Consider the following 13036-nt stretch of genomic DNA (forward strand, 5'->3'; position numbering starts at 1 on the left):
TTGTGTGCTCGAATTTGCGCAAAATGTATGTGTTTTACGTATATTTCGACGCAATAAAAAAAGAAGAGAAATAATAAATAGTATATTTGAGCACGTCTAACACTTTTAAGATATCTATGATGTAATTATGATCGATTCATCAATGAACAAAAGTGATTTATTATTCGAAAATGGATAATGTATCAGTAACAATTTGTAAATTAATACTTGGTTTAAATTAATAATGTTTTCAGAAAACTCGTAGAAAATTAGTAATCTTCAACTGTGTGATATTTTTCAAAACAATCAGGCACATGTCTTACTTTTTGTACATACTTTACAAGCTCTTATTCGATTTTTTTTCAATGTTTGAATCTACATGTTTTAGAAAATGACTCCAATGTTATAATCTCATTGATATATTTAAGTTTTGTAATAATGCTTCGGCTATTTGAAATACCTACCTACTCGGTGTAATTTTGTTTCTTTTCCATATTGTTCTTGTTGGACAGAATATATGAATTAAAAAAGTGCCATATCGAAAAAAAGATTTTTTTTATCCTTCCACTTCAACGCTAATATGCCATTACAGCTTCTCATTCTGCATTCCCCCTTTTTTAATCTTGCTTTAACAAAATTTCTCGGCATATTTTTTTCTATTAAAACGTATTATTCCAACAACATTTTTTCGATTTTCAACTAAAGTTAAAAACAGTTATCTATATACGAAACGTGTCCTTTATGTAATATTGACTTTGATAACTCCAACAATAGTTTCAGATGCATTGTAATCAAAATTTGTTTTATCATTACCTAAACATATTTTAAAATTATAACTCGATACTGACTCGCACAGTTTATAAAATTTTATCTCGCTCTCTTCGAAGGATTAAATTGTTGAATAAGACGTGCATCCCTTAAATTTTATTAACGATTCATCGATCGCGATATTCTCTTCCATTACATATACTTCTTTGAATTTTTCATTAAAATAGTTTATCACAGATTTACGTTTTAATTTACCCATCTCCTCAATCATATCATTATTTACAAAATGGAAGAATTTAGAGATTTGCAAAAATCTTTTCAGTGACACTTTTGAACATCAGTATTTCTCTTGTAATGGCTCTTTTAGACCAGTTCATCTGAATTTTTGGTTTTTTAACTTGAGCCATTATTATGCATAATGCAAAGTATATTTTAATTTCATTACAATTTATAAAGATTCAAGTATCATTTTTAATTTTCTTTCTTTTATTTTCATTGATAATTATTTGTACTGCGTACCGATTCGTTTCCATGACAATATTATCCCAAAACACATTGTCAAACATTATACTTTTACAGATTTTTGGTTTGTTGTTTTCTTTTTTCCAAATCCATTGTTTCAATGATTGATGATTGATGATTGTCTTCATCATCGGTGTCATCTTCAATGATTAATTTTCTTGGATGTTTTTATACAGGAAACGTAATATCGCTATCATCACTATCATTATCAGAAGAATTTATCGAATTAATAACACTTCTCACTGCTATAATCAATATTATATTTTGTTTTTACTGATATAATAGTTATAAGGGTTGTTTAATTCTTTTAGGTAATTATAATAATCTAAATGAATGTGAATATAACGAAGAATTACACGTAACTAAAGTAAGAAGATATCGAGAACAACTGAACCACGAGTCTGATTCATATTGTTTACGTTCGGTCCAAACAAAGTACCATCAATGTACGAGTCAGGCTAGTGCTTGTTTTTGACCCAAATTTCTTACCACGAGTTTCACTTGTTGTTTTAGGAGATTAACAATCGACGATTGGTTAAACGTCTATTTTCACAATTATAGATCGGCTGATCATAGAAAAACATCTATTTTTTTTCTCTAATTGCGGTTGTTTCTTTCACGATATCATCCACACTCGTTAAGAAATCGTGAACATAAATATTGCGTAATACGGATCTCGTGGTTGGATGTATCACACTATTATTTATATCTATTTGGCATAGACAGTGGCTAAATAGGGGGTTGATATGATGGCATACGTTATTGTATCTAATTCGTACGTTTTTATAGGTTTAATTTATTAAAAAAATCGCTTATGAAACAAAATATTTATCGAAACGTTATCTTGATATTAGCATTCAAGACGACACGAATATATGCAACAACAATCGTTTTGCATTATTGATGCTCGATTGATGTACATCAACGAGACTTTGATTGACAATTATGAATAATAATAATAATAATAATAATAATAAATAGAATGATAATAGAAAAAAAATAATAATAAAAGAAGAAATAATAATAATAGAAGTAGAAAATATTATTGCTCGATAAAATAATTAGAAAGCCATTTTAATTATGTAAGCCACTTTAATGTATGCTTGTGTAAGCTTAAACAATCTACATATATAATTTAAACTTATATATAAATTTTTAAATTATTAATATTTCTTAGAAAAAAATTTTTATTTGAAGTATAAATTTTCAATATTGAATAAATCATTGAAATTTAATATATAATATAAGCAAGCAAGCAAAAAGAAAAATTGAGTTTTTTGTATATTTATAATATACAACAAACATGATATCGAAATTTAAATATAAACATGAAATTAGTTTCGTATTGTAAAAGTGGTTTGGAAGAGGAATGTTATACGAGGTAGCTTGATATTTTTTTGTGTGATAATAACAAGGAGGCAAAATAATATATTAAAATAAAAAAAAAAATAAAAGAAGCTAAGCATTCTCGAAGATATATTTAAGTATGATAACTGTTTATTCTTTTTCGAAAAAATTCAAAACTTGATTACTTGACGCAAAAAATTTGCTCTATCTCTAAAATGAAATATGAAAAATTGATTGTCTAAAAACTATTATATCGTCTTATTCTTTGCTTTGATTTTTTTTTCAGTGGAATTTTATTATTAAATTATTATTTATTAAATTGTAAGAAATTTTTCAAATAAAATAACTTGTGCAAATAGTTTGTTGTACACATTGAGAAAATTTAAAGAAATGAAATTATCAATAGCTATTAATTATTAATGAATTATAATTATTAATGAATATTCTAAGAATAATTTTCAAATTTTAAAATTAAGCAACAAAATATGAAGCTTTAAGAGGTCATTGTTAACAAGATTCTAACTTTCAAATCTATCATCTCTTTTAATCGTCAGAAAAATTACTAAATTAAAGATAAAAATAACACAAGTCATTGCACAACTATCGTACAACGTATCCCTTAATATTTTTTCCTTTTTTTCTATTTTAATTTTCACAATATTATAATAATTATCTAATCTTTTACGAAGTCATAACTGATAACAATCACTTTAAAAGAAAAAATTTTTTTAATAGAAAAGCTTCAATAATATTCTTCAACAAAGAAAAAGGAAGAAAAGATTTATCTTAAGACGTATCATCATGGATATAATTAATAGAAGCTGGTTATTCACAATATTCAACAAATTATCAACAAATTTTGCACACGATCCATTTTTATGATTATTTTTTTCTTAACATCCGATATCATTCTTTCAGATAATACACAAAATTTGATTTACAAAAATGTCAATATTATTAAATCATAATTAATAATCGAAGCGAAGTGGAGGCTAAGTAGCAAATAGAGAAATATTTCTATCGCTTCGTAAATTTCAATTATAATTAAATAAAGTAAATTATAACTAAATAAGTGGTTAATATTGATATTATTAAATATCTTAATTTAAATATTTTAAATATTTTAATCAATATTTTTGCATACTATCTTGTTTCGATTCTTCAAAAATATTACACGAACATTCTATGTATTTATAAGTCTATATGTTTGAAGGATGGATGGTGCGCATTTTGTCGCAATACGCTTTTTATATCGAAAATAAGTGCATCGTTATGAGATATTAAACATTGTTTCGTACAATTTTGCAAAATCAGCTAAAAACAATGCGAATGATGCATTATGATATTTCTCCATTTTATCTTGCGTTTTTCTTTTTTTATCTCTCTTATATAGTTTTTATAATTCTTTTGGAACAATGCTAATTAATAACGGAATTAAATTACCACTTTTTCGAAGAATGTATATATACATATACATAGTATGAATACATAATAATATTTTATTGTATTTGTTAATGAAAATAGATATACTTGCAAAAAATGCCCATACGATAAAAAATAATAATTTATGAATCAATACATCTTTTATTTGAAATAAAGGAAACAGAAAAATATGTAATTTTTAATATTTTAATTAATTATTAAATTCTTGTTTTACAACTATCAATCTTACGTTTTCGTATTCTTGGATATATAACTTTCTTTTTCCTTAGAATTTATATTTTTTTTTCTTTTTTTTTTTTTTTTACATATTTACATATATAATTGATTTTATTAAAATGATTTTTGATTCGTTAAAAATTTTTAATTATTTAAATTATTATCTTCAAATAATAAAAATATAAAAATAATGTTTATATAAATTATATATCTACAATTTAGAAATAAATATAAAATTGATATTAAATTAAATTAAAGTTATGATATAAGTATCACATTGTGGAAATTTAATAATAACAATTATTTTTTGCAAATATCTCAAAAAATATAAGAGATTATCTATTAAGTTATAAGGAAAAATTATACAAAATAATATTAATGATGTATCAAAGTCAAAATCAAAATGATTAAACCTATTTCTTCTATAAAATATATATTCATACGATCAAAAATTTATCTTTAAAATAAAAAAAAGAAATAAATAAAATCACAATTATTAAATTAAAAAAAAGTCACAGTTATTGGCTGGAAAAAAATATTGATTTTAAATATATATATCACATAACAATCTTATTTTACTACGTTTTAATACTACATTATTAATATTTCATTTATTTTCCTTTTTCCTAAGATATCATCAATATCTTGAAACTTGAATAAAAGATATTTTTTCAAATATTTATTTATAATCAATTGTACGATTATTCATCCGTTTTTAAAAGTATAGAATAAATAACCATAAAATACGAGAATGCCGTATGTAGTATCTGAAATGATCTAGTTTTGATAAACAGCCACATACAGTGGGATTAATTATTATTTTAATTATTTTCATTACTGTTACGTATACGTGATAAGATGCAATCATAGAACCCAATAACACGAAATTAAAATTTTTCAAATTGTTCTGCATGATGAACAATATTAATTTCTGTTCTATCACTGGGAGCTCGTACCATTCCGTATTCGTGTATCTAAAATTAATTCGTTCATGATGAATGATTAAGAAATTATTATTAGAATCTTTCTTCAACATATTGACGAATTAAAGATACTCACGTATCCATAAAAATATTAGAACTGTGATTGATTATCTCTTGCGCAAAATGATTGGGAACAAATCCATAAATAGTAATGCAAATTATGTAGAATAGAGATGAAATTAATTCATTTGCATCAGTTTTGGATGTTACCGATCTGGCAAACTAAGATACACAAATAAAAAATAATTAAGATTATCAATCATTGCAACTAACTCACTTGTATCGTTCATACATATTTGATACTTACTTCAAACATGGATATACTAAATACAACCAAACCAAATAATATCAAAAAATCATAAGATATTATTATCTTTTCTTGAATCCAGTTGATATAACTTTAACAAAAAAAAAAAAAAAAAAAAAAAACAATTTCATTAATTATAACGAAATTTTAGTTTTTTTACGAATTAATTATACGAAAAATAAAAATAAATTTAATGTGATTATAAAAAAATATTATTATGCTTTAGGAAACTTGTTTATCATTGATAATGGGATACTAACTTTTTGATTTTTACGTGTAAATTCACGATTGATATCACTTTTCTTCGAATTACTATATTTCTTTCTGTAAAAGATACTCTTGGTATGTTTGCAACAAATGTATGACTTATACGGAAGCTGTAAAAAAAACTAAGAAAAATCACATGTACAAAATAGATAAATAAAATAAATTGAAATTAAACAAATATTATGTAATAACCGAAAATATGAAATAGTGTTTAATGGTTAATATGTATTTCGATCAAATAACGAATTTAAAACAATTCAGTGCTTGGTAAAAAATGTTAATCCATAAATATTGAATAACTGTATCAAATTATTCAACTTATTTATATTTATATTATATATTATTTCAACTAATATAAAATATATTGCTATAATTAATATAAAAATAATAATATTTGTGTTTAAAATATATAATTCATTTTTTAATTTAATAAGATTTGTGTCGTTTAATTTTTTTTTTTTTCTTTTTACCTAGAAATCTTTAACAATCCACAAAGATGTTGCATCATAGCCATAGATATTGTTTCAGTAGCTATAATTCCTAATCCTCCGAAACTGGTAATAAGGTTCAAATGCATACCAAAAAAATTGAAAAATTTTTGTTGATCGACGAAATAGTCAATTACGATCGGAACTGTCCGCGGCCGAGTGTGATTTAAAGGAATCAAAATATCTAGGATATTGTTACCGAATATACTCAAGAAGAATATCAATTGTAGTGGTACGATAATGACTGTAATAATATTATTATTAAACAAAAAAATATTGTGTCACTTTTCATGCATTTCGTGAAAATATAAATAAAACTATCAATTAATTATTAATAATTATAAAAATAAAATAGTACATTATTTTTTCATAATAACATGTTATATGCAGAAAACAATGATGAATTTTATGATGAAAATACGTTTTATAAATGAATATATAATACGATTAATAAATATGTTGGGAATGTTCGATCAATTCTTCATAATTATTGATCGAACGTGCAATCGATACAGATCTACAGATAATTAGTATTTGATTGTGTTTGAAATAACCGAAATAAAAAATATTTTATATTTTAATATTTATGATAATAATAAGAATCGAATGATATGATAATTTGAATAACACGACAATTTTCAATTATATCATGAAATTATGATATGCGATCATGGAGAAAATGAAAAATTTTCGCTTACTAATGAAACATATTGTTATTCCTTTTGTGGTTTTAGAGTATTCATGAATGATTCGGAGCTCTTCTATATTCTTTAACGAGTTCCAATCTTTTTTAATTTCATCTAAAAGAACTTTTATCTATATTCGTGAAAAATAAAAATAACATCTTAATTCTTAAGATAAAAAGTTAAAATGGAAATTGGAATAAAATAATTGAAAATTTCGAAAGCAATATAGCAAGTAAGTATTCATTTATGTTTCTTTCTATACTCACATCTTTAATATAAAATAAAAAAAAGAAATATTTCGTAATACAAATACACGTACACGAGGTAAAAGATAATAAAGTCAATATTAAACTCATGTCCATTTTTAACGTTATGAATGACATTATCTAAAATTAAAATAGAATTTTTTTCTTGAAAAAATTAAATTAACATTTTAATCTAAATAAAATAAAATAATCAATTTACAATTACATGCTTATTAATAATTGTAACAATTGAAGGAAATACCTGTATAAATATCGCAGTGGTCAAAAGTAAAAAGATGAAAATATTTAATAATTTCGAATATATCGTTCTTTCGTACGGCCAAAGACCGACGCAAATCATAAGAATTCGATTAATGTTATAATATTGACTACCTTCGAAGTCCATTCTTTAATGATGTTTAAAATGTCGCGTGTGCGACAGCCACACAACTGAATGCTATTTTTTCTCTTTTTTTTTTTCCCCTCTCTCTTATCGAATATTTTCACAATTTTCTCGAATATTTTCCATATTTACCGATTCTTATGAAAATCAAAAAGTAATAATGTTGATATATCGCGTGACAAGTGATGGACAACGGCTATAGTTTAATTATATGGTAAGGGTATCTATTATTGGTAATATCAGAATTGCAAGGATTTAAGTACATACAATCTATAGAATTTATTCCAATTCTAAGACAATAATTTTTAATTCCGAGGAAAATTTCTTTCTTATGTTTCTTTGTTCTTAATTCTATAATTATCGAATATTAACATATATTCCTTTCTCAATATAGAATGAAAGATGTAAAAAATACGTTACACTTTATTTGCTTTAGATATACTTTAGATTGAAACGTATTATCTGTATCAATTGTTTTATAGTTAGACATTCAAACCAGATGATATTAATAGTAAGTGTTAAACATGATTTACTATTATTTTCAAGATATTGTAATATTGTAATTTTGTGTATTTGTGTATTTTTTGCAAATATTCTTGGAATTATTATTCATTTCTTGTTCATTATTTTATTGAAATTGTTAATATATGCTAATATATGTATAATTGCGATATAAAGAAATAAGATATGATTCTTTTAAATTTACAATACAGTACAATATATTAATATACTTTTAAAGATAATTTTAATTTCCTAGAAATTTGCCCGATTAAACGATAAAAATTTGCACTTGATTATTTATTTTTAGTTTATATTTATCTTTCTTTACGATTTTCTAAAAAAATTGCTCATTATTTGGATTCCGATGATATTATCGAAAAATGATAGAAGGATAGAAGAAGAATCGATTTACAACTTGTTGACGTTTCGATACTTTCTATGAATTCTTTGATAGAATCCAATAATCCCAATTTGTTTGAGATAGTAAAATAGTTTGTTTATGTGTTTCTTTTTAATTCAATTTTACGTTTTTTACTCTCGCTGATATGGCTTGTCTCTTGGATTGGATCGCACTTAATCTCATGAAAATTGTTATGATGAAAATTTTGCACGATGGTATCTAAATCTTCATTAAACTATTTCCAAATTCGAAATAAGTAAATAAGAAATTTGAAATTTGCTTGTAGCCTAACATAATTCTCCATATATATACATATATATTTTAAGAATAAAAATAAATTCTGTTTGTATTTTCGTATCGTTTAGTTGATTTGGGAAGACGTAGTGAGTTTGATCATTCAGTCTTATATACTTCGATAGCGGAATATAATATACTTGATGAATTTTTTTTTATATATTTTGATGTCTAAAATCTATCATTTTTATAAATATGTATATTGAAATCTTCATTCAAATACGTTGAAACAAAGAATAAGCATCGAAATATGTTAAAATTTTATCGAAAATCGTAAAAAATAATTTTCACCATCTTTAATTAATTATAATTCATAGATAACCGCTAATTTAGTAAAATTTTTAGTACAACTGATATCAGTACTATATAAATTATATTTTTTTTAATTTTTCATTAAAGTTGTCAAAAATGATCTTATTTTCTTTGCGATTCCAACTAATTTTTTTTATATCTATAAAATAATTCTTTCAATTTCTCAAAATAACTCATTATAGATATTGTATCTAATTTTAGAAAAGTTAACATATTTTAAATAAATCAATATTTTTGATTTTCTTAAAGTATGTATTGTATTGTATAAACATCAGTGATCTAGAAGCATAATTCTTAATAATGATATAGCGGAATAATATCGCTATTCAAATCTATAATTTATGTTCAAATTTAATAATTATTATCTAATATTTATACAAAATATGGAAATTGATGGCCAAGTTTTGATTAAACTAAAAAAAAAATTATTTCCTATTGTTTCTAAGATAAAAAAGTATTATATAAATCTATAAATTTTTCTTTTTTTGAGATAAATATTTTTTTTACTAGGATGAAATTTTTTTAGAAATATTTAATATTTATATAAAAAAAAATTGCTAAAAAGGACTTGCAATAAATACAAATTATTTTGCAGTTAATAAATATTAAAAAATACGCGTTATATAAAATTTTTTTAACATTTAATAATTTAATTTTTAAATGTTTCTACGTTACTAATATTTATAAACGTTTAAGTAAGTTTAAGTGTTATAAACATTTCTCATAAATAAAGATGCAAAGGATTTAAAGATAGAAAGACATTTAGTATTCTATCAATCCATCAATTTTTATCAAAATATTATATTATATATGTTATAATATAATATATATATTATAATTTCGAATGATTGAAGCTTTCTTTTTCAAAATCATTTTTTTTCAGATATGTTTTTATTTTAATTAACAAATGAAAAATAAAAATTTTTTTTTTAAATTTTAAATTTTTAAATAAATAAAAAAAATCTTTTAAAGCAAAATCTTTTTACAATTTGAAAAAACTTAATGTATGATTTTTTTTTTTCGTCATTTTATTTCATTCCACATAAAAAATATTTGGCATTACAATAATTCAAAGAAAATTGCATGGTCTCATGCTTGTATCTCATGTAAAATGTTTAACGCATATTTAATATATTTAATATCACAAGTTTGTAGTTAGAAAATAAATATATCGAATCAGAGAATATAAGAAATTATTATAAATCTTAGAGAAGAATTTAAGAAAAATATCAAAATACAAACAGACTTTTATAGAAATTATCGATAATAAATCAATGAATAAAATTTGTTGAGGCAACCAAAATAATTCATTATGAAGAAAAACGTAAAACTTCATAATATAAAGACGATTATTATTGCGACACGATTTTTGATCTAACTCGATATAACTTGTAAATTAATAAGATTAATACAATTCTTTGAAATTGAATAAATAGGGGACAAAGTAAGAAAACGCGTATTAAAAATTGTGTTTATTCTTGAAAATAGATGTTTATTCCACAAAAATTTATTACAATTTGAATTTTAGCAAAAAATTGTCTGTCTGTGATTAATCATTTGGAGATAAATTATTCATGTATGTTGATTTCAGAGAAAAAAATTGGAGAGATTAAAAGATTAAAAATTATTTTAGATATTTTAAATTTTATTTAGTGACTAATGGTAAAATGATTATAAAGACAAACATAACAATAAGATAATAAATCATGCTAACTTTTAGCATTAAAAAATATATGTTCTGTAATTTTAATAGTCGAGAGAGATTAATACTAGTTTAAGACAAAATATTGCTATTTCAAAGACTTTATATTTTTATATTTTAACTTAAAGTTCTATACTTTATGCTGCAAAAATTAACAAAAGTGCTATTATTAATAATTTTATGAATTGCATAATATATATATTATTATATACCGTTAAATAATACCTGTCAATTATTTACTTTATACAGTTTCTAGTGAAAAATTAAATTTTTTGAACTTGTCAATATTTTCCATGACAAATGCTTAATTGCGAATACAATTCGCTACAATTGTGTTGCTCTCAAAGAAAAAGAGAAGAATAAAAATGAACAGCAATTAAAAATGAATAGCAATTAAAAGTAACAATAGCAAATATAATAAATAAATTAAAATAATGCTAAAAATAATGTAACTTAATATATCATAATATTAGATAATATTATTATATTTCTTTAGATTATAATATTTTAAATCTGCTGAAGAAAATTTAGAAAATAAAATCAGAAATCGGACAATTAAGGAAAATGCTCTGCAATTTGCTCTTTTTAAAACATTAATAATCTCTCTAGACTGCGACATATTACAACATTGTTTATGAAAGAAAACTCTGAAAACAATATGATATGAATGAAAAATGAATAAATTTCATAAATAATGAAATAAATTTAAATAAGTGTAGACATGCGCATGATATTCTGCTCTAAACTGGCATAAAGTTGAATATTGACGTTATGATTATTTAAGAATCTTGCAAATTTTTTAGATACTGAATTGTTGATATCTGAAGAAATGTCACCTGGAAAAATAGTAAATTATAGAAAAGATGGTTTCGCAACATAGATACAATAATTTTATAAGTATAAAAACTGACAATGTATATTATATTTTATTTTACATTTCGCCTAATATTACCACAAAAAAATTTCTTGAATTTATTAAGAAATTTTAAAATATTTTAGCATAAAATTTTATTGGCGAAAAAGATTTTTTTGACTACAGATTTAAATCAAGTTAAATCTTCAGTTCGGATAATAAGAAAAAACTAGAGAAATATTAGAATTTTAATGATTTATGACAAAATAAGACGAATTTCTGCCAAACTTAATTTAAAAAATATTTTTGCTGGTAAACTTTATTAATTCAAATACTTTATTACAAAACATTATTATAATCTTGTACATTATATATCTAGAAATAAGCTATATTATAGTAACTAAAAAAACTGAATAAAACTGCGAGTCTAGATCTAATTTTAAATATAGATAAAGTATCTCTGAATTGGAAAATAATTTTGAAGTGTCACCTGGAAAGAATTTTAATAATTTTTCAGTTTTATATGTATAAGTTTCTGTTTATATTTAATGAACTATAAAATTTATAGTTAATAAATTAACGAATGAGAAGCAAAATTGATGGTGATTTTTTTCACTAAAACAAATTTTATTTCAGAAAAGGTAAAGAATCATGGATATAATTGCCATAATAAACAAATTTTCAGATGATATTAAATTTAAAAAAGTGATTAATACTTTAATAACACTGGATATCAAAAATACTTTTAATTACCTGAAATAGAATTTAATTGTAAATGAATTGAAAAACGAAAAATTTTTCTTTCCCTGACTAATCTGACCAAGAATTATCATTATTTTACTGGCAAGTAGCTTATTGTCCAATGTAGCGATGAAATACTTAAATTAGTCGAGTTTTCAAATTCAGTGCTTAATCGATATTTCTTTGATATTATGTTATATTATTTATAAGTTTTATATTATTATATATAATATATATGTTATTATATATATATATAATAAAATAGATTATATTTATAATAAGATTCTTATAATTAATAGTTAAATAGAAGAGACATTGATGATCTTGTACTTTTTATAAAATCATAGATCATAACAAGTTTTATATTATTATATATATATAATAATATATATGTTATATATATTTCATTATATATAGAATAAAATAGAGTATATTTATAATAAGATTCTTATAATTAATAGTTAAGTAGAAGAGACATTGATGATCTTGTACTTTTTATAAAATCATAGATCATGAAAAAATAAGTAAACTTATAATAATTGACATAAATATTAATAGTAGTTGCAGTCGTGGCAGAAA

The 13036-nt window shown here is 22.4% G+C and overlaps 1 protein-coding gene across 1 annotated transcript; it reads right to left on the reverse strand.

Moving 5' to 3' along the window:
• Window positions 1-4926: 4926 nt before the first annotated feature.
• On the reverse strand, window positions 4927-7657 carry LOC116415661 (uncharacterized). The gene is made up of 9 exons (XM_031920712.2): window positions 7514-7657; window positions 7273-7392; window positions 7019-7136; window positions 6303-6564; window positions 5826-5942; window positions 5566-5656; window positions 5335-5480; window positions 5114-5249; window positions 4927-5042 (listed from the first exon to the last, which is right to left on the reverse strand). Exons 1-9 carry the CDS (start codon window positions 7655-7657, stop codon window positions 4977-4979), a joined length of 1200 nt encoding a protein of 399 aa, XP_031776572.2. The 3' UTR covers window positions 4927-4976.
• Window positions 7658-13036: the final 5379 nt, after the last annotated feature.

This window comes from Apis florea, unplaced genomic scaffold, assembly GCF_048593485.1.
Source record: "Apis florea isolate Af1SG1 unplaced genomic scaffold, ASM4859348v1 contig_1653_pilon, whole genome shotgun sequence".
NCBI classification, from domain to species: domain Eukaryota; kingdom Metazoa; phylum Arthropoda; class Insecta; order Hymenoptera; family Apidae; genus Apis; species Apis florea.

Excerpts from the sequence above, each read along its gene's own strand:
- LOC116415661 (XM_031920712.2), bottom strand. The coding sequence starts at position 7,657 with ATGGACTTCGAAGGTAGTCAATATTATAACATTAATCGAATTCTTATG. Across the intron at positions 5,943-6,302 it reads GGATTGTTAAAGATTTCTAG|CTTCCGTATAAGTCATACAT; the intron begins GTAAAAAGAAAA and ends TTTTTTTTACAG. Across the intron at positions 5,043-5,113 it reads CTTATCACGTATACGTAACA|ATACTACATACGGCATTCTC; the intron begins GTAATGAAAATA and ends AGATCATTTCAG.